Here is a 22406-nt window from a genome sequence, read left to right on the forward strand (position 1 = left end):
TGATCAGAAAGCATACAAAAGCATACATAAATGGTAACACAATGCATTCTGTGCAATTTTTTCAAGCACTCTCACTTATACATCAGTGATTCAATTCCAAACAACATATTGGAAGAAATAAAGGACATTTATTCAACAGAAACAAACATTGCACACATTAGTGAAACACTTTCATCAAGTCCTACAATCCGAAATCTAATGGCGATCATGGATCAGTGATCTTCCATATTGTTCCTCAAGAGGTATTCCGCCTGTAACACAAATTCACAATATAACATATAGAATCAGGAATCACACAGAAACATATACAATCCAGAAAACAGCATATGGGGGGGAAAAAATACCAGAAAGTCCACTGGATCATCTGCCTTGGCTCTGCAACTCTCCAGCAATCCCTGGGAGACTGTGGGCATGACATACTTCATCAGGTAGTTCCGCAGAGGAAAGGAGCGTGCTTCAAGCAGCTCGTGCTCCTGCTTTTTCACCTCAGTCACGTGATGTTTCTGTAAACACACAAAGGAAAATAGAGATGGCCAATAAAACATTAGGTGTGCTCAAAAATTCCTCCAAAGAATGGAAATAAACAACAAATAACTTTTTTTTGTTACAAGAACTAACGATTCACACAAAAAATATTGTTGCTCTTTTGTTGTCACCCACATACTCACCCACTTCTCCAGCTCGATGGCTATCCTGACGTCCTCCTCTGCCTCCATGCGCTTCCTCTCGGCTGCCTCCTGCTCGAGCAGCTCCGGCCTTAGGGGGTTAGCTTTGTGCTCTGCAGCCTTGTGCTCCCCATAGTTCTTGGGTTCCCCAATTTGGGCAACGATTTGTTCAAAAATGGCAAGGTTGTCAAGATCCTCTGCATCACTGATTTCTAAAAAAAAAACATATCAGAATGTCTCAAAACGACACCATGCTGCTCAAGATTCATTTCTGATAACTGAAAGTCCTTTGACTGTGTGGTTTTGGCTGTTTGCGTCTGTGTACGTGTCTCTGTACATGTCTCTGTATGTGTGTGTCAATCACCTATGAGTTCCGGGTGGATTTCCAGCTCATCAAAGTAGTTGAGCACTGTCTGATCCTCAACGTTGGCCGCTCTGAACGCCACCAGGTCGGAGAGGAACTTCTCTTGAGTGTAGCCCATATTCACTGCAGTGCTCTCTGGGAGCTTAAGGACTCGCTCCTTCAGAAACTCATCAGTGGCATCAAGGGAGAAAATATATTCTGCAATGGATACAGGAGGATGAGTCTGAGAACTGGAGGGGTTAGTGTTACGCTATTATGCATGGCGTTGCATGGGTTATTTTTTTTTAGACTGACCTGGCATAATGTCTGCCTTGAACATATGCATTCCTGATCTTTGGTCCTCATATCCAAGACTTTCATCTAGATTTAATGGCAGAATAAGATGAATAGAGATAGAATTTCCACATGCAACAAAGGCAATTAAGACAATATGTTGGCACTGCCTGACGAGTTTAACAGGGGAAGAGTACCATAGAAAAATTCTTTAGCCTCTGAATAAGTCTTGGGGAAGCCATCTAGGACAAACCCGTGGTTTTGACAAGGCATGGAATTCAACTCATTTCTGATAAGCCTAAACAGAGTTTGTTCCTCCAATCCTCCTGTAAGTAGATCAAATTGGCACATACAACTCTACTTATTAAACAGTTTCATTCAGTGTTTTTCCCAAACAGAGGTTCTTTAGCCTTTCTTTCTTTAGACTCCGGACTGTTCTACATCTTGTTCTATAACTGGCAATTACAGACCTTTTAATCTTAACGCAACCAAGTAGAACAAATACATAGTGAAACAAAATGAGCATTGACATTCACGTATCAACTGTAATGGTAAGTAGCATTACAGCTAACAGAGATCAAACAAGTAGCACTTAAACAACACTCAGCTATAACGCTCTATTACCAGCTGCGTTCGCTGTGTCGTCAGTTTCATGATCCTCCACAGGACTCTGTAATAAAAATCTGGTCATGAAATTACAACATTAAGAAAAGATAATTGTCACTGCAGCGTAATACAGTTTAATAATAGGAAAAGCCATTTAAAAGCACAAAACGATTTTTTTTCTCATGCAGTATGTTACCAAATGTCTTACCAAAGATGGAATCTTCTCATCACATATGGCCTTGACGTCGATGTGATGTATTTTGTAAAATATGCTCAGTTTTTTGGCCACAGTGCTTTTCCCAACAGCAGACGGCCCAAGAAGGCACATTTTGATTGGCTGTATAAAACAATGGGATGATTTGAAAGAATCTAACTTAAAATGTTATGTTTGTTGAACAAACTGCATTACTCTAACTTATATATGTGACTGAGTGAGGTGGACACAGATAAAACCCCATACACACATGCTAACTTACCAGTAACTGTCTGGTATGCTTGTACTCTTTAATGGCGTGATGTATGTTCTCCACAAATCCATTTTCGCAAACCCACTGCACATTGAGAGTGTTCTTCACAGTGGAGGCCTCAACCTGGAGATTGATGCTTAAGTATTCAAGCTCTGCTGGCTGTAAGACAGAAAAACGACACACATATACACCCCTAGTGAATATGAGCAAAACAGGCTATAAAAAAATATGTCTTTGCTGTTTATCCTCTTGGTCTTTCACTCAAAATATTCAAAAAAGTCTTACCTTTTCATTGAAGTAAAATTATTGAAAGAAAAAAAAACTGTTCAGATTAAATAAATATTTTTCCGCAAAACATGTGTGCCACAATTATTGGCACCCCTAGAAAAATCTTATAATTCAAATCTAACTGAAGTATATTTCCAGTCATGTTTTACATTTTTAAGTTCACCTGTTTGATAAGGAACTCTTAAGAGGTCAACCATGACTTCCTGTTCCACTGGCGTACAAATATGAGGTGATACAGGCCAAATTCCATTAGTCATTCATCACTATGGGAAAGACCCAAGAACACAGTGACAATGTGCGACGAAAAGTTGTTGAGCTGCACAAATCAAGAAATGGACACAAGAAAATCTCTTAACAGTTGAAAATACCCATTTCTACTATCATGGAAATAATTAAGAAGTTTAAGCGACAGGAGATGTTAAGAATCAGCCTGGAAGAGGACGTGTCTGTACATTGACCCCACGCACCGTGAGGAGGATGGTTCGACTGGCAAAAGAATCTCCAAGGATCACAGCTGGAGAATTGTAGAGGTTAGTTGAGTCTTGGGGTCAGAAAGTCTCCAAAACTACCATAAGACACCACCTACATCACCACAAGTTGTTTTGGAGAGTTGTCAGAAAAAAGCCTCTACTGTCAATCAACAACAAACTAAAGCGCCTACAGTTTTCCAAATGTAAGTCAGACTTTCAATAGGACCGAGTTATATAGTCAGATGTGACCAAAATTAAGCGTTTTGGCAACAAACATCAAAGGTGGGTTTGGCGTAGACAGAAAGATAGCCATACAGAAAAGCACCTCATACCCAATGTAAAGTATGGTGGCGGATCTTTGATGTTGTGGGGCTGTTTTTCTTCCAAAGGCCCTGGACATATTGTTAGGATACATGGTATCATGGACTCCATCAAATACCAGCAGATATTAAATGAAAACCTAACAGCCCCCTCCAGTAAGCTTAAAATGGGCCGTGGTTGGACCTTCCAACAGGACAATGATCCGAAGCACACCTCAAAATCAACACAAAAATGGTTCACCGACCGCAGAATAAAGGTTTTTGCCATGGCCATCACAGTCCCCCGACCTAAACCCCATAGAAAATCTGTGGGATGAGCTGAAGCCGAGTCTACAAATGTTGACCTCAGAATCGGAAGAATCTGGAGTGATACTGCATGTAGGAATGGTCTCAGATCCCGTTCCATGTGTTCACCAACCTCATCACGCATTATAGGAGAAGACTCAGAGCTGTTATCTTGGCAAAGGGAGGCTGCACAAAACATTAAATTAAGGGGTGCCAATAATTTTGACACACATGTTTTGGGGAAATATATTTATTTAATGTCAACAATTTTTTTTTCTTTCAATAATTTTACTTCAATGAAAAGGTAAGATTTTTGTGAATATTTTGAGTGGAAGACCAAGAGGATAAACAGAAAAGACATATTTCTTCATAGCCTGTTTTGCTCATATTCATTAGGGGTGCCAATAATTGTGGAGGGCACTGTAAATCAGACCAAATCAGTTCCAGAGGACCCAGTGACAAAAAACCCTTAGTCTGTCCCAAGAGGGCAGTGTAACCCAGGATTAGTAAGCAGTATACTATACGTACCGTTAACACCTTTGCTTGTAGGGCTTCTTCCTTTGAAACCATGTCAGTTTCCCCTGTGCCAAGGCTGAGGCTGATTGCCTAGTATGGGTAAATCAGAAATATACCAATATGTCTGTTCCAGTACATCAACACATTTATGTCTTTTATTTCTCTATGTGGGCACGTAAAGTGTCTTACCTTTATTATATCCTCCAATGTATTCTTTGAATTGTCCACAGCAAAAAATAAATTTTCTTTTGGCTTGTTATCAACGATATTTTGAATCACCCTTGATGTAAGGAAAATATATATTTTGAACTAAATGTAGAACTATGTATAGAAAATGGACAAAAAGATAATATTATGTGTCGTATTGAAATTACATTAAATATGTCCAGGACAAAAACATCATACCTTGCTAGGTCATTGATGTGAATGGTGGGGACAAAGTTTCTGCCATTCCCATAAATGGGAATTTTGTCCACTTGTCCAAGCCACGCCATCTAGTGGAGGAAGTTTCAAAAGACATTAAATGGAGACAGTTGACTTGACATGATCCGTGTTCTTCTACATTTGTGCATTAGAGACTAAGTTATGGTACCTTGAAAAAGGGGTGGAAAATTCCCTCTCCCATGCCGTACTGCAGCCCTGATGTCACCACATATGTGGACAGTCTTGATTTTCTCTGAAAGGAAGTTGTTGTGAATGCAGACCAGAGAACAGAAGTATGTGATTTGGGGGACAAAAGCTGCTCGGAATGATAATGCAATAGCGGCAATTTGAGCAATAGCGGCAATTTTTTTTTTTTATGTTCAACAACAATTCCAAGGATATTTCTCAGGTTCAAAATAGCATGGAACTTTCCACTTATTGCTCTCACATTTTACATTTAGTCATTAAGCAGACGCTTTTATCCAAAGCAACTTACACATTTTACATTTACACTGATGGCACACTGCACATCAGGAGCAATTAGGGATTCAGTGTCTTGCTCAAAGACGCTTCAACAGGGAATCGAACTAGCAACCCTCTGATTAATAAACGACTTCTCTACCTCCTGTACCACTTTTTGATGTATAACATAACACTAGAACTGGAGGAAGCAAAATATGGCATTCAGGAAGTGGCTAATAGCCTACACATGAGTTACGCCTCTACTTACAGTCTTACCCAACCTGAGCACAGTTTTCTCAAGAATGGAAAGTTCTTTGTAGTTTGCATGTGGCTTTCGTCTCCTGAAATCATCCTCTGTTAGCGTAAGGTCAGTGTCACTCTGAAAAAAACATTTACAGTCACAACTGAAATTAGTTCATTCATCACTGTGAAGACTATGAACTGCCATTATCAACAGGTTACTGACCGGATCTGGAGGTTTGGTCAAGGCCCATGTCATCAGTGGTGTCACCAGAATAAAGATCTTTGGGGCTCCGAAATGCTCAATGTAACCATGAAGGGCTGTTAAGAATACAAAGCGACATGCATTCAGTGTTTGACCAAAATCTGTTTAAAGATTCAGCTAAATCTAAATGAACTGATACAAACTACTTTCTTTAGAAAACTATTAAAAGTTTTCTGAAGGCCAAAATTAATAATCCACCTACCTGTGATAGCCCATGTTGCCTCATTTAGTTCATTAACATCCTCTGTAATGTTATACACTATAACATCACAGTCCGTCAGTCGTTGATAAAGTTCATCTTTCTTATCTGACTGTAATACATGAAAACGGGAGACCAGGGCATTTTACATTTCATTTTTTTCAATCCATTTATCTGTGCTGACTATGGAACAATCATTGTCAAGATAAAAATGTTACATTTAACTACCCAATGGTTTCATTAAAATGAATGGTCAGTGAATTAAAATTCAGTTAACTTTTTAAGACATCAAGCTCATCAGTGAAGAAATCTGCATACTAAGGCTCAAACAAGGACAGTGCAACAGACTATAGGCCAAGGTTTTTGAAGCTTCCTAGACCAAAAACATTCCTCTTTAGTGCATCCTATAGACACCACTGTTGAGCCTTCTGTGGACATGGATCTAGGCATGATTTACAAATGATCTTACACCCTCTCACTGTCTGGCTCCATCGTGGGGAGGAGGCTGTGTATGTGTGTGTGTGTGTGTGTGTGTGTGTGTGTGTGTGTGTGTGTGTGTGTGTGTGTGTGTGTGTGTGTGTGTGAGATAAACCCAGACAGGCTTTTATGGAGATGTCTCGCCCAGACAGGATTGTTCTCCTGCTCTTTCTCATTGGCAAGGACGGTGTGGTGATTTAAAGCCCTATATCTACCAATGACGCTGACACAAATTCAGCAGTCAAGTTAAAGAGCAGGGTCCATCTTAACCCAAACCCGAGAAGACCCCAGTATATAGCACAAGGAATTACAAAACTTTCCGTGTGTGTAACTAAAATTAATTAAAAATGACCATGCTGGGCAACTTCTACCTCTTCCTGAAGTGGTCATTTCACACAGTGGTCATTCTCTGGGGTTCATATCGCAGTGTCCTCCTTTACCCTAATCCAGGTTCATAATCCCGTGGGCTCTCCGACTCCCAACCCCTTCCCTTTCCCTAACCTGGGTTTGTATCCAATTCCTACCCTTATCCTAACCCAGGTTCATAGTCCCGAGTCCTCTCCATTTTTATCCACTATTAATTCTGTATTTTCATGTATATACCTACTTCTATGTTTCTTGTGATCATGTATTTGTCACGTTCATATGCTGCGTTTTGCTAATATGCTAATATGTTTTATCCTCTGATACGTGTATGAATTCATGCGCATGCTCCTGATTCTCCTGCCTTCCCTTCTGCTAGGGGGGTTCAGGCTGAATTGAATCAAAATTCTTTCACAAGATAAATATTTCAAATGGCCCCGTGGCCTTCAACCCCAGCATTTCAGGACTTGAAAGTATGTGCACTATGAAAACAAGGGTAGCACGCAAACTTACAGAATATTCTTCAACTATAAAACTTTGTTTTTCTCCGTCTGTGTTCGCGACAGTCCCAACAATCTGAAAGGTTTGTTCTTGTAACAATGGGCTCTCTTTATCCTGAGAGGGACTGGCTTCATCCTCTTCCTCGTCGTTGTCTTCAAAAGACTCGCCAGCGACACAGGTCGATAGAAACTATCCCATTACGAATGAAAACAGGTGTCAAGAAGGACAAATTAAGGGAAAAACAGTAAATGCCTACATAATGAGGTTACAATTTATAGTATTTACCTTTGCGATGTACTTTGATGAATACGAATCTACTTTGTTAATAAATATTCGTTTTGAGCGCTTTCCAGCTCCTCCCTGGTAGTCTGCCATAGTTTACCGTTGCTATGCAGAAGCGACACTGTTGTCAAGGCTGAAAACCTCGTGCTGCGCTGTCCACTCACCCAAATAACTGAGTCATTCAATCGAACTTTATTCCAAAAATCAGAATCATTCCATTGCATAAAAATGTACAAAGCGTAAAAATAGTAAAAATATAATAATAATAATATGGCAACGGATCCATGAAATGTGATAATTATAGGCCAAGTTAAGTGTAGGCTACAGCCCCTTTCCTTGATTTTACATTCATTTTCATTGATTTCATAATAACCCGTCACCTTCGCTGAATCTATGTTCATTTAAAATTTAAGAAAGCACGGATAACTTTGTTAGTCAGAGATTTATAGTGAATAAAACTCCACTGGTGACCGGGACAAGATAATCTTCATGAAGGAGACCACATTATGCAGCCCCACGCCATACCCTGTCAGGCTATTTTGTAACGAGGCAGAGCTCACAATTATGTGCTAGTGTAATGGTAGCCAGTGGGTACAGTGTTGTGCAGTGAGGAGTGTGCAGTGAGGAAACCTTACTCCCTGACACCTTAAGAGACATGCTGGCGACAGTTGCTAGCACCCATGGGTTTTAGCCTCCTTGCTAGCATGCCCGTCTCCCATGCCTGAGATTAGGAGTTCAAGTCCAGTGTAGGGCTGTGATTGTCCACACAAAGTAGGTCACACTTGGGAACTACATTATTCACAGGAGCAGCAGCTACTCAGTCTGCCACCACTTGGAAGTTATCAAACTGGGCATATTCAAAAGAGTATGTTCCGATGGCAGCCCATCCATTCCTTGGATTTAGAATCACAGCATCCTTCCACAATAAATATCCATTCAGCATTCCATGAGCGAACTGCCCCTGTAAACAAACACAACACGACAAGTATACTTAAGCAACAGTTTATGGGCAAGGTGATAACTACAGTGCACACTCAGTTGTTCTTGTTGACCATTACCTTGACTGTGAGGGTCAGAGTGTGCCATTTTCCTGCTTTTGTTCCCGATAAGCCCTCCGCTCGCACCATCTTCCCACCTTAAAATAAAGACGTACATGGCTTTGAATCAGTTTGTCAGTATACGGAAATATAATTACATTAACTGAAGTGTGTCACTTACCAATATCATTGGTTACTCTGTAAGTGCCATTGGCGAACACCCAGAAGAAGACTCCCATAGCCTCCCTGACAGACTCGCCTCCCTTGTCCACTCTTGCAGCAATGAACACGCCTCCTGTGTTCACGGTTTCAATTAAGACGTCACAGGTCACGGTCACATCTCCCCTGAAAAAAATATAAATAATTAAAAAATTATAAATTACCATTTAAAACTCTAATCTAACTATAAGTGAACAGATCTACAGCTGTCTCCAGTCACATTCAATTTTTGTATTGTGGGATATTTTAATATGATTCAGAAGGAAGGTCAGATAATTACACTCTAAAACAAGATGTTAGAAAAGGGGTTTGGCCCACCGGGTAGAGGATGGGTCATGATACACATTTTAAGCTTTCTGATTGGATGGAGTCAGGTTAGGGGTTAATGATGTGATTGGATACAGGGTCAGCCAGTCAAAGCTGAAGTGGGAGTGTCAGAAGAGGTTTAAATGGCAGCGCGGGACTGTAGGCAGACAGAAACATTCTAGAACTTTCTCTTATTGTTGTTTAAGATCTTCAATAAACCCTGCTTAAAGAGTTCACCATCTGCTGTTCGACTCCTGCTTAAATGGGACCGCGTGTGTGTATATTTTAGACACGACAGTATCAAAGGGAGTGAACGTACCAGCTGTGGTCTCCGATAATGCTAATGGTCTGATCTGCGTCATTCGCCCAAGCTATTGGGCGCTCGGTCACGACCTGTCGTAGCGTAAAGACATGAGGCCCTGGGTCGGTCAGGTTTGGGAAGTACTGAAACACGCCGGTTTGATCAGCAAAGAAGGGAGCCTCATCAAAGGAAGGATTCCCTAAAGAAAATAAATAAAAACATCAAATCGGTAAACATTTTTCCTCTTTCATCCTGACAGGACACAGACAGGCATGTACTAAAGAACTATTTTCTTCAGTACTGTCTTCTGGTTCTGAGAGGATAACGAATTCAAACATGGCTGAATGAAATGAAGCACAGCAGAAGGGCCTTACGGACATTGAAGTCATCAAAATACTTTTTAGGGAACGGGGATGAATTAGGCGGGTCTGTGTAGTGGCCCTTCTGTCCGGTCGTGATCGTAGTTAAGGTGTAAACCTCATCGACACCTAAGCTCAAGGTGAAGAATCCACCTAAGGCCTGTGGGAAGATTCAGCAGATTGTGCTTTACGTTTCAGTTTCCCTAACATAAACACAAATGGAAACATAAATCCCACACAATAAACACACGCAAATACAGAATGAGCGAACAGAGGTTTAACAACAACACGTAAGGCCATTCTTGATGTATTAAAGACATCATTGTCTAGAGTGCGGTCAGTATGTGACGGTTGAGTCCAAAACACACTTTTACCTTGACAGGCTGTAGTTTCTTGAAGAGGGTATGCTTCGAGTTCTTGAAGTCAAATTTGGAGTACCACAGCTGAAGCTCAGTGGCTGTTGCCTACGGCAAGTAAATGCAGATCACATTCAGGTTTTGATTTTGTGAGCAGACCCGGCCAGTATTTACACCTGAAGAAGACTGGGACGATTTTACTTACAAAAGAGCCCTTGAGATTAAATGTTGCATTTTGAGGAGACACGCTGTAAGGTGGGAGCGGAGGTCTAACGCATTGGGAGTGATCGTGAGTCTGGAAAACAGTAATAACAAAAACAGTGACCCTGAGATTGTAATACCCAGGATATGCTCTGTACAGGTACATATGCTTCACCATACACTAACCATAGTTTCTATGACAACTGTAAGATTCCCTCTCCCGTCTGTCAGAGCTACATAGCTTCCGCCATGAGCTAGGTTCCCGATGGTCTGCAGATACCTCCAGCCAGGCTTTGCAAACTGTGTGGTGTGAGCTGCAATGTAATGAGAAACTGGAGGTCACATTTTAGAAATAGTTTTCCCATTTCACACAGTAATTATTAAACAAAGAGCTGGGAAAAGAAAGAGAGAAGGAACTGATATCACACCTGTTATCCAAATGGGTGACTCCACCACATAGTTCCCGCTCCACGGTTCCTCTGCGGTCATCAGCCCATCCCGTCCAAATGAGAGATCCTCATAGTAACTTGCCACCAGGTTCCAGGATATGGTGCTAAAAATAAAACAGATACACATAATGGTAGAGGTGAGCTCTACTGAAGTCCTTGGTCCAAGGTCCAAGAGGCAATCACAAGCATTGTAATGAGAGGGGGGGGGGGGCAACATACGAGGTCATCCTGCCATTGACATAGTTCTGGTTGAGAATGCGAGCCCAGCAGCCTGCACCAACATCATTGTTAAAGGTGCTGTAGTCTTCAGAGGACCAAAGCTTCTTCTTGGTCCTCAAGGCTTCCGGAATAGTCTTCGTGCCTGGATAGTGAACCCTGGGGGTACCAATAGGGAGCTATTGTCAGCAACCTCTTTAAGTTTTATGAAAACACACATTTATTGTGAAATGAGCTTTTGATTTTCAATACCAAGTCAGTTCAGCTGGTGTATCTGTGTTATTTACAGATAAGAATATTCAAAACATACAGCACATAACTGGTAACAGGATAACAATATGACTTTGCTCTGCATACCTGGAACTTACCCAATTATGTCAACGGCCCCGTAAAGATGGGGATCCATTTCCATGGCAACTGATATGTCCCAGTTCCCATCAGCAGCAATGATGCCCACGTCAGGAAGGCCAGCCTTATCTAAAGTGCTTCGTAAAATCTACAAAAACAAGAGATATAGTAACTACAGTAACGAGAAAAGACTTGGAAAGTTTGAGAACGAAAACATGTTGGATATAATCTGTTACCTTTATATAATCTGCATTAAACGTCTTTTCATTCCATATCTTCAGAAGAGAAAAGACAGAGTGAGTGAAATTAACCAGTCAGCTTTTGTCAAAACGTGGCAATCTAGTCAGTTCTGAATAATACATACACATACATACAGCGGGATAAAGAAGTATTGAACACATCACCATTTTTCTCAGTAATTATGTTTCAAAAGGTGCTATTGATATGAAATTTTCACCAGATATTGTTAACAACCCAAGTAATCCATACATACAAAGAAAATAAGTTCAGAAATTAAGTTATGTGTAATAATGTGAAATGACACAGGGAAAAAGTAGGCTTGTTACCAACATCTGGTGAAAATGTCATGTCAATAGCACCATTGTAAATATATTTACTAAGAAGAATGGTGACGTGTTCAATACTTATTTTACCCGCTGTAATTCACTCACCCCAACATAATCAATGTCCAGGTCATGATACTGCTTTGCGCCAATGATCCAAGATACAACATAACTAGCAGTGACGTCAGGAAAGTGGTATGGTGAACCTTGACCTTTCCCCACCCAATGAGGAAATGCCCAAGGTAGGCCTGAAAGAGAAACAAAACAGACGCTTCAATCATGGGCCAAAAACACCACATTTCAAGCCATCAGTTTTCCCTGAGGCACAGTTGCATTGTCTGACCAATAAGAGCGATGTCAGTTGCATTGTCTGACCAATAAGAGTGATGTCAGTTGCATTGTCTGACCAATAAGAGTGATGTCGGGGTTCCTCTTCTTGGCTTCCTTCATCAGCCACCACTCATATCCACGGAAGTAGTTCTCGTCTCCTTCATAGTGCATGTGTGAGGGCTCCGTTCCATCTGAGTGACAACAGAGCTCATTTTGAAAGGCAGAACTAGTCCACAAGGCTTCAATGCCTTTTTGCGTGTTAATATTTTACACAACACTTTATATGTTTTATTTTTGCATGTCTGCCATGCGACACAGTCCATGTCTACCTCATATTTACATCTCTGCATTCATTTCTGTATGCGTTAAATCGGTATATCCGTCTTTCTTGGTAAGACTAGAGGTGTCACTTCAGACATGACTATCCATTGGTTCACTGGCTTTATATTGTGGCTACCTCAAGCAAGGCCATGAGCAAGCAACATTTCACAATCATTACTGTGTGTTCACTGCCAGTGCATTTTAGGACCCCTTATAAAGATAACTTTATAAAACTAGTCAGCCCTTACAAGATGCCACAAAAATAAGTAGATCACATAATATAAACGCGTCACTGATATGCATATGACCTGTATAACAGTGGACAGAGCGCCAATTCAATTCAAGTGCCATGACCTAACATACCAGTTGTCTGTGCATCTCCTCCGATTTCAACTTTCAGAATCTGTAAGGAGGCCCCAAAGTCGGGCTAGAAAAACAAAAGAGCTAAAATTAAATTACTTCTGGACAGCTGGTAGGCTGTTGATAACCAATGGAATAGTAAGAGATATAAACGCAGTCCTACCTTGAATAAATAGTCTAATATTTGGTTACGGTACGGTTCTTCGTAGTTTACCAGAAGTCTGGTAGTAGCCTAAAGTGGGAATACAAAAGTAACAAATAGAACATGCAACACACTCAGCTAGTGATATTATATTCGACTATATTTGGCGACAGACAGTTCTGATAGGAAACACTTACCCCTCCTCCGCTTAAACCACCGATTCCATCGAATCGTCTCCCAAGACCGATCTGATCATCTACAACATAGAACTCGGCACCGATTGTGCAAATCCACACAAAGAGGAAAGCAAGGGTTACAAAGTAGTAAGAAGCCATTTAGAGAGCAGTATAGCGGGAAGCATTTCAGAACGTATACAAAACTGTTGTTGAATAACCTCAACTCTGTGCACACACGGACTGTCATATGACCAACTACTTCCTTATTACACGTTGTTTTGGTCTGTTCGAGTGCGTCAGGGTCATCGCTACTTTCCGCACTTAGAGGTTGATTCTCCCCATATAGTTAGGCAAAAGGAAAAATGTATAAATGTGGATTTATGCCTGTGAAAAGAAATGAAAAAATGCATTTAAGTAGACTACCAATTAGTTATATTTGCAGCACTGACGAATCAGTGCACCATGTTCCATTATTTCGTGGGCAGTAGAGGTTAGCCTTGAAGAAAGTGTAAGTGCACCCTAAGATGTGTTTTTTTTTTAGCTGTAAACTAAATTATATCACTGAACTGTAATGAAACACGTCAATGCTGGTGTCAATATTGACAAAATTCCCAATTATCGGTTGACAAAAAATGGCTCAACACGCCATCTACTGTTTAAAATCACCCTGGGCGTTGATGCTTGCAAGGCCGATACTGGCGTACCTAGGCCCACTTGCTACCTATCTACAACATGAAATGGGCGGCCCACCTCCCCTAGCCCCTGTCCGTGGGTGTGAGTGTCCTTTTCATTTGCTGGTCGAGACTCATCATTCACGAGTTTACATAAATTGCATAAAATTATAGAGCTATCATAAAAAATGTGTTTGGTATATGTAAAAGAGATCTCTGGAGCTTAATTAGAGAAAGAGAGAGAGAGAGAGAGAGAGAAAGAGAGTGTGTGTGTGTGTGTGTGTGTGTGTGTGTGTGCCCCTGCCTGTCTGCCTGTCTGTCTAAATCTCACCATGGCAAAAAGCCATGGGCTAATGCCACAATGGCCTTGGTATGGCAGACACTCATGGGTCATAAAATAAAACACCACATGCATGCAGTCACAATTCATCTAAACTGTCAGAGCCCACTTCTGCGCTCGATGGACTGGCATTGTCATAATCAACTGCCAGTGCTGGCATATATTACCCAGGAAAGTATTTATGTGCGTATTCTCGATTATCATGCTTGTCAGCACCAAGTTAACTTTTAACCTTTAAACCCTTTTAACTTCTAACCCTTTGAAGCAAAATAATGATCTTTTAGATTGTGGTTGTTCAAAACAATGTCACCTAACATTTAGATTCTAGTAAACTTTCTTCCATTTTTTCCAAAAATATTCAAAGTATGTGGATCAACAGCCAAACTATTCTGAGCTACTGACACATTTAGGGGCGGCCAACAAACCTTTGTCCAGGAGGGTCTGACTGTTAAAGAGCATTTGTGGCAAACAGCTGTGACTACGCTGAACAGCAGCGGCACTCGGGGGCCCTGAATTAGACAGCTGTCCAAAACAGGCAATTCTGGTGCTCCCCCTATCTCCCTATAAGGACGGAGCCCCTAATATGTTCTAAAACACTTTTCACAGAAATGAATTGTCTTCAGAGTGACCTCTATAGCTGCAGATGCCACATGAATTAAAACACACAAACAAGACCTGTGTTTGATAGACAGAGGAGACATGGTATGGGGTGGGGTGGTGTGGGGGTGGGGGGACGTAGGGGGGGGGGGACTGGGGGGTCAGTGACATTGGACAGACAATACAGCAGTGCATGAGAATCCTGGTAGATTGCGTCTACCTTCTATCTATGCCGTGGTTGTAAAAAAGGTTTAAAAATAGACAAGCAGGTCCATCAAGGGGGACTGTGTGCAGCTCAAAAATGCTCTCACATAATCCAACTGTACCACAGACCTCAAGCCTATGGAGTTACATAGAGTCTCCTATGAAGTATCAAAGTTCAAAGTGATTAATAATCGTGATATTTGAACTAACGCAAATCATTGCTCTACCTATGAAATGTAAGACTGGGAGGAAAAGAGGAGTTGTCTTTAGGTCCTATCTCAGGTATTCCAAAATATAATGAATATTCATGATAAACCTTATGAGGGCGCATTGTTTACCTCCTATCTAAAAGAGGGATAGCTTCATAGATAGAAATTGGGAAATGTAATAATTCATCATCCAATTCTGCCATCTTTGGATGTATAAAGCCAACAGATTCTCTGTTAAGAACTCTGCTCCCTAAAATGTCATTGTTGCTTCACAATCCAGGTAACTGGGAGAACATTCTGTTATGTAAACCCAGAACCTCGAAATAGATAACTAGGCCAGTGGCCTCTTACTAAGCTCAGTGGCACTGTGGGACCCCCTGTGAATGAGCCCTGACCCCAAGACTCTATATAGCAAACAAAATAGACTCCATTTCCTCATAGGGTACAAGAGCCCGCAAGCCTAGAGTGACGGAGAGAGGGCCCGGGAGGGGAGGAAGTGCCTCGGTGGAGGTGACGAATAAGGAGCTGAAGCTGACGCCCCAGAGCGGAGGCACCGCGCTGATGTGCGGCCGTAGACACCCGTCACCCAGCATGACCCTAAAAGGAGAGAGCTGGGCCAATCAGGACGCAGATGAGGGGTTTGCCACCGGGGCATCCAAGAACAGTTGTGAAGAGGGCCAGGCGTCATCCCCCCTCCTCCATACACACATACGCACACAGCGCAGTCACACACACACACACACCACACACACACACACACACACACACACACACACACTCTATGAGATAAACCCTCCTCCATACACACATACGCACACAGCGCAGTCACACACACTTCGAGACAGAGCACACAGACACCTCTTCAGCTGTCTTGCATGTTTTGAGCCTCCACATACCTTACCAGAGGCTAGGGGGTTCCTTAGACTAAGCGGAATACCTCGCAGTTGGCCTCCTCGTCTACAAGGACTCCTTCTTTCCCCACTCACCCCCTGTCACCTCTCATCGAAAAACGCATATCCAGTTACAGTCGCTTAGTTTCTGTGGTGTCCGATAAACGCCACTTTTCAGAGACACAGTCAAACAATTTAACCAAATGAACCTGATACTTGTCAATGTCTCTCTAGTTATATTTGACCTCTGACTGCATTCAGAAAGGAAATGACAGATCAGTATGTAGTTATGTATGATTAACTCCCACTGTGTCAAACAACTATTGGTCATTGGTCAGGCTATTTCATTATATGTAACCAAAACAAACTCTCCAAGCATAGTGATACACAATGCGTAAAACCAATTTCATAATGTACAAGAACACACTTAGGGATGCCAATATTACCAGGTAGAGAAATTTGTATGTAATATCACAAGGTTAACATTAAGGTTCAGTAAAAGGCATTTAGCACTCAATCCTTTGATTTCCCTTACTGTTACAGAAATGTTTTAGTATATGTTGAAGATTCTATCCATCTTTGATTATATACATTCCTATGTCACACACTGGATTGACAACCACGTAAATCAAGAAAAAAAGACAAGAAAACCCTTCACATGAAATCTCACCGGTATCATTTAATGAGGATATAAATGTTATATAAAAAACAGAATGCCCTCACTTCTGTGTTCAACCTTATTTTTATAACAAGGCCGGACTCCTGTCTCCTAGGAAACATCTCTCTCTCATTTTAGTGGCGTCCTGTCAAAGGCCCCATGCACTCCAGGATGCACGTTTATGCAGGCGACTTTTGGGCAGCTCTTATTTGGACTTGTGCGAACCCGAGGTCCCGCCCCCTAGCCCTATACCCCGCTGCCCCCCTGGAGCATGGACATATTTAAGGAGCATCAGAGACCCTCGCCCTCTGTCCCAGTGGAAACTCCAGTCTTGCGGCACAACTTGGTGAGTGACTTATAACCTGTCTGTCTATGGACTACATCAGGAGGATACAGAAAGAATAATGTTTACTTCAGGAGGATACAGAAAGAATAGTGTCTACTTCAGGATGATACACAGAAAGAATAGTGTCTACTTCAGAAGGATACACAGAAAGAATAGTGTCTACTTTAGAAGGATACACAGAAAGAATTGTGTCTACTTCAGGATGATACACAGAAAGAATAGTGTCTACTTCAGGAGGATACACAGAAAGAATAATGTCTACTTCTTAAGGATACACAGAAAGAATAGTGTCTACTTCAGGATGATACACAGAAAGAATAGTGTCTACTTCAGGATGATACACAGAAAGAATAGTGTCTACTTCAGAAGGATACACAGAAAGAATAGTGTTTTGCACACCAGCATACAACAGCAGTGGAAGGATAAGAGACTAACTTTGAATGTAAATGTTTATTGAGGAAATCATAGCATTTGTCTGTACTGATGCGGAGGATGTTCGAGGCAAGGACTGATGGTTGTACGAGTGGCATAGTTTTGTGACAATCATTGCGGGTATGAACAGTGATCTGGTCTCTGTGAACAGTGATCTGGTGATCTGACCAGGTCACCCTAGGTCAGTTAAGTGATGTAGCCTACCTCACTCTCAAGGCTAAACACTCAGATAAGAGCTGTTTTTCAGAGGCAGAAAGACTTTAGCTAGATGCTTGACTATCCTGAGGGGACAGCTGCGGCTGCTAGATGTTCCACGCAGCATACAGTGTGGCTAGCCTTGACTATCCTGAGGGGACAGCTGCGCCTGGATGCAGGCTCCGCAATCAGCTGTCAGCAAACAGACCCCTTCAGCTTTGAAATAGCTACTGATAGGCTCCTGGCTCAGGAGGGCCAGTGGTTGGAATGACAAGAGCTGCTGCTCAAAATAGTAACTTGAATTTGGGGGGGGGGGGGGGGGGGGGGGGGGGGGGGCTTGGCAATGTCTCAGTGTATTATCTTTTAGACTGAATAACAAATGTGATAAAACCTGCCAAATATGCAAAGTGAATCCAGTAGCCTAGATTAAAATAGTTAACTCGATGGTGTGAGAGAATGTTTCTGAGTAGACGCGTCTCTTTTGAACACAGCCACTGTTCTTGTTTGGATTTGCTGCAGACCATCCCAGAACCGACCAATCATGTGTGACGACGATGAGACCACCGCCCTCGTGTGCGACAACGGCTCTGGCTTGGTCAAGGCTGGGTTTGCCGGTGATGATGCTCCCCGTGCTGTCTTCCCTTCCATCGTTGGAAGGCCCCGTCATCAGGTAAACAACTTCGACATAAGCTCACCACTGCCTACTACTATTAAGCGGTAAACATATACATTTATATTGTGGCATCTGAACACGCACATTTGTGGTCATTGTCTGTAGCGTCGGTATGAATTCTGACATTCTGCATGATGTTCTTCCCAACAGGGTGTGATGGTGGGTATGGGGCAGAAGGACTCCTACGTGGGAGACGAGGCCCAGAGCAAGAGGGGTATCCTGACCCTGAAGTACCCCATCGAGCATGGCATCATCACCAACTGGGACGACATGGAGAAGGTTGGTATAAAAAAACAAAACACTGCTTCACACATACACGTAGACAGAAAGAAAGTGAGTCCATTTAGATTAGATCAGCTAAAGTGATAATGTGTGATATTTGCTTACATTATACTCTCAACTCTCTCATGAGTTAGCTAAATAAAATAAAAGCCTAGTTTTCATAGCCATGTTAACTCATAGGAGTGATTAAAGAATCCAGGACCTCAGTGTTTAAAATCCTCTTCTCTGTCTCCTGTCAACCCCCTCAGATCTGGCACCACACCTTCTACAACGAGCTGCGTGTGGCCCCCGAGGAGCACCCCACCCTGCTCACTGAGGCCCCCCTCAACCCCAAGGCCAACAGGGAGAAGATGACCCAGGTGAGGTGGTGTCCATGAACTGTAAAGCAAAACACTTCTTCAAGGTCGAATGTCTGTCAGAGAGGACAGGATCTATGCTGGGGTAGCTAACATGCCTCTCTTCTCTTTCCTCTGCCTGCAGATCATGTTTGAGACCTTCAACGTCCCTGCCATGTATGTGGCCATCCAGGCTGTCCTGTCCCTGTATGCCTCTGGCCGTACCACTGGTCAGTATCTTCTGACACCCACTCACCAATTGCAATTACAATCGGTCACGGCAAATCATTATATATTTCCAGAGAAATCTTTTAAACTAGATTTTTACCATTACAACCTATTTACTAAACCTTATAATGTACAGATTAAGAAAAAGTGTAGTGCTAAGCGTTGCAAGATACAATCTTATGTTGGCCACGTGGTTATAATAAAACATAAACACAGTTCAAATTTGATCATAATAAAACACATGATGTCCCTTTCAGTTGTACAAAATTCCAGTATCTTCACCAGTCTCACTATTCATTCACTGCTTCTTAGGTATCGTGCTGGACTCTGGTGATGGTGTGACCCACAATGTCCCCATCTATGAGGGTTACGCTCTCCCCCACGCCATCATGCGTCTGGATCTGGCCGGTCGCGACCTGACTGACTACCTGATGAAGATCCTGACTGAGCGTGGTTACTCTTTCGTGACAACTGGTAAGAACTTGCGTGGCTTCACAAGTCAAACTGTCTTCCCTTTCAAAAAAAAAGGAAAAAGAACAAAAACATTTTTTGGGCTAAAATATTTTATTCCAAATTTCCAAAGTTTACTTACTCACACTTTCGTGAATCATGCCTTTTACAGCTGAGCGTGAGATCGTGCGTGACATCAAGGAGAAGCTGTGCTACGTCGCCCTGGACTTCGAGAATGAGATGGCCACCGCTGCCTCCTCCTCCTCCCTGGAGAAGTCCTACGAGTTGCCCGACGGTCAGGTCATCACCATTGGTAACGAGCGTTTCCGCTGCCCCGAGACTCTCTTCCAGCCTTCCTTCATTGGTGAGTATTCATTTGACAGTGACGTACACAGTAATTTATTCAAACTGTTTTAGATCATTTTTCGTGTTACTGCATCAACATTTAGTAATGTATTGCCCTCTGGCGTTCAAAGAAAAAAAGTGCACGTGCATAGATAGCATCAAACTCTTGGGTATATTCTGAAGATATCACTGACCACACTTACCTGGGTGAACTATGGGGTATAACTTTGTCTGCTTTACCTGACAGGTATGGAGTCTGCTGGTATCCATGAGACTGCCTACAACAGCATCATGAAGTGCGACATTGATATCCGCAAGGACCTGTACGCCAACAATGTCCTGTCTGGTGGTACCACCATGTACCCTGGTATTGCTGACCGTATGCAGAAGGAGATCACTGCTCTGGCCCCCAGCACCATGAAGATCAAGGTGAGATCTCGTGCCATCTCTCTCAGTCTACTGCCATACACTTTACTGCATTTCAGCAAACTCCATTCACCAACAGAAGCCCTGGTATTCAACTACTGTCTGCTCCTCTCCCCCCTCTAGATCATTGCTCCCCCTGAGCGTAAGTACTCCGTCTGGATTGGTGGCTCCATCCTGGCTTCCCTGTCCACCTTCCAGCAGATGTGGATCAGCAAGCAGGAGTATGATGAGGCAGGTCCCTCCATTGTCCACAGGAAGTGCTTCTAAGCAACCAAACCCACCCCTCTCCATCCACCTCTGTGTCTGCATTTGTACTGTGCCGTTTACTGTATATATATGTCCTGTTTTAATAAAAATAGCTGCCCATAACAGTACATGAACTTTGTGTAATCTGTTTGAATTTGAATGGATTCAATTCATGAATTTGACCATGTCAATACAACTATTGCAACTATTTGACAAACACCGGTATTGAAGTTGAATTTTAACATTTGTTCAGATTCTGTCAGTGTGGACAAGTAATTAGGCCTAAAAGTCCAGATGAAGAGTTAGCTAATTCTATTGTTGCTTAAATTCCTGCTAATCCACTTAACAACACATGAAAGTATAAAGCTTGGCCTTTACGACCAGAACAAAGTAAGATGTGAAACAAATTAAATATTGTTTTTAAATGCTAGGAACCGTAAATAAACCGGAAATACGATTACTGGGTGGAATTGCACTGAAACAGGCATTGTGTCTCAGCAAGTTTTCTTTATTGTAAGCATAGTAGGCTACAATCATCAAAAGGATGTGCCGAAGTATCATAATATAATGCAATTTCAGGATGACACTATGCGTGATTGGATATTGTCGTAATGGATATTGTCGTTTCGGTTTACCTATAGTTTGTTCAGATAATATATCAAACCAATAATAGAAAGGACCAACAATAACCATTTTGTCCACTCAAATGTCAATCGCGAAAACTCATAAACTAAACACAGTTCTTTGTAGCATACGTTTACTTCAACTGCTAAAATAAGCTATTTTCGAGATATGTAATAAGATGCAATGATGTCTGGCCTGTCCTGTCTCCATGTAATTGTAACTGTGAAAGGTAAATTTCCCCCCTTCTCACCGTGGCTCACTGGAGAGAAGTTTGGCCCCAAGTCCTGTGTGGCTGGCGTCAGTGTACACTACAAAGGGACGCTGGAAATCTGCATAGGCCAGCACTGGTGCTTGCATAGTGTCCGTTTCAACTCTTGGAAGGAAGTCTCTTGTGTCTACCCCCATTCCCACATGTGACCTGGCCCTGTTCGGCTACCCCGCTTTGATGTTCCCCACAGCAAGGAGTTAAGCGGAGCTGCCAGTCTGGCAAAGCTCTTTACGAAGCGTCTGTAATATTTTGCCAGGCACGTAGTTCAGTGACCTTCTGGGGAGCTGGCCAGTCCTCCACTGTCCGTAGCTTCTCTGGGTCCGGTGAGACGCCGCCTTCTGTAACAACATGTCCCAAGTAATGGACTTTGCTCTGAAAGAGACAGCACTTGTTAGGCTTCATCTTTAACCTGTAGGCCCCAAGGGGGCTGAACCCCAAGTCCAAATGCGAAATATGGGCGTCAAAGGATGGGGAAAGGACAATTATGTCGTCGAGATACAGTAATAATATTTTAAAATATTGATCTCCAAGGCAACTCGCCACTAATCTCTGAAAAGTCCCAGGTTTATTGCATAGGCCCATTGGTATTCTATTGAATTCGTATAGGCCCATAGGGGTCACAAAGGCCGTTTTTTCTTTATCAGCTGGGTGCACCCCCACCTGCCAGTAACCATGTGCCAGATCCCCAGTGGAAAAGACAGGACTTTTTCAGGGATGCAAGTGATTCCTCAATCCGAGGAAGGAGATAAGCATCTTTATGAGTGACACTATTAAGCTTCCTGTAGTCCACGCTAAATCGAAGGGAGCCTTCCTTCTTTCTTACGAGAACTACAGGAG

At 42.3% G+C, this 22406-nt stretch overlaps 3 protein-coding genes across 5 annotated transcripts; 1 reads left to right on the forward strand and 2 right to left on the reverse strand.

The window, feature by feature from the left end:
* Positions 1 to 108: 108 nt before the first annotated feature.
* On the reverse strand, positions 109 to 7561 carry ak7a (adenylate kinase 7a). 2 transcript variants are annotated; one of them, XM_031581791.2, is made up of 18 exons: positions 7470 to 7561; positions 7197 to 7373; positions 5847 to 5955; positions 5606 to 5700; positions 5408 to 5518; positions 4847 to 4930; positions 4660 to 4748; positions 4444 to 4534; positions 4267 to 4344; positions 2385 to 2534; positions 2117 to 2245; positions 1927 to 1972; positions 1500 to 1628; positions 1324 to 1389; positions 1030 to 1227; positions 669 to 877; positions 345 to 503; positions 109 to 251 (listed from the first exon to the last, which is right to left on the reverse strand). In XM_031581791.2, the coding sequence occupies exons 1-18, from the start codon at positions 7557 to 7559 to the stop codon at positions 213 to 215; spliced, it is 2049 nt and encodes a 682-aa protein (XP_031437651.1). In that variant the 5' UTR covers positions 7560 to 7561; the 3' UTR covers positions 109 to 212. The 2 variants fall into 2 exon arrangements, with proteins under 2 accessions (XP_031437651.1, XP_031437650.1); XM_031581790.2 differs by having other exon boundaries at positions 109 to 503.
* An 82-nt stretch (positions 7562 to 7643) lies between these two features.
* LOC105899436 (galactocerebrosidase-like) lies at positions 7644 to 13419 on the reverse strand. Its single transcript, XM_012826624.3, has 17 exons — positions 13172 to 13419; positions 12996 to 13064; positions 12836 to 12899; positions 12229 to 12342; positions 11930 to 12069; positions 11495 to 11533; positions 11279 to 11406; positions 10914 to 11069; positions 10674 to 10798; positions 10432 to 10559; positions 10250 to 10339; positions 10063 to 10152; positions 9704 to 9848; positions 9348 to 9528; positions 8685 to 8848; positions 8525 to 8601; positions 7644 to 8427 (listed from the first exon to the last, which is right to left on the reverse strand). The coding sequence occupies exons 1-17, from the start codon at positions 13307 to 13309 to the stop codon at positions 8284 to 8286; spliced, it is 1992 nt and encodes a 663-aa protein (XP_012682078.1). The 5' UTR covers positions 13310 to 13419; the 3' UTR covers positions 7644 to 8283.
* A 3566-nt stretch (positions 13420 to 16985) lies between these two features.
* Positions 16986 to 20805, forward strand: actc1a (actin alpha cardiac muscle 1a). Of its 2 annotated transcripts, none has more exons than XM_012826625.3 (9): positions 16986 to 17065; positions 18212 to 18362; positions 18516 to 18644; positions 18896 to 19006; positions 19128 to 19212; positions 19523 to 19684; positions 19833 to 20024; positions 20253 to 20434; positions 20555 to 20805. In XM_012826625.3, the coding sequence occupies exons 2-9, from the start codon at positions 18234 to 18236 to the stop codon at positions 20696 to 20698; spliced, it is 1134 nt and encodes a 377-aa protein (XP_012682079.1). In that variant the 5' UTR covers positions 16986 to 17065; positions 18212 to 18233; the 3' UTR covers positions 20699 to 20805. The 2 variants fall into 2 exon arrangements, with proteins under 2 accessions (XP_012682079.1, XP_031437789.1); XM_031581929.2 differs by having other exon boundaries at positions 17000 to 17065; positions 18184 to 18362.
* Positions 20806 to 22406: the final 1601 nt, after the last annotated feature.

Source organism: Clupea harengus, chromosome 15, assembly GCF_900700415.2.
Source record: "Clupea harengus chromosome 15, Ch_v2.0.2, whole genome shotgun sequence".
NCBI classification, from domain to species: domain Eukaryota; kingdom Metazoa; phylum Chordata; class Actinopteri; order Clupeiformes; family Clupeidae; genus Clupea; species Clupea harengus.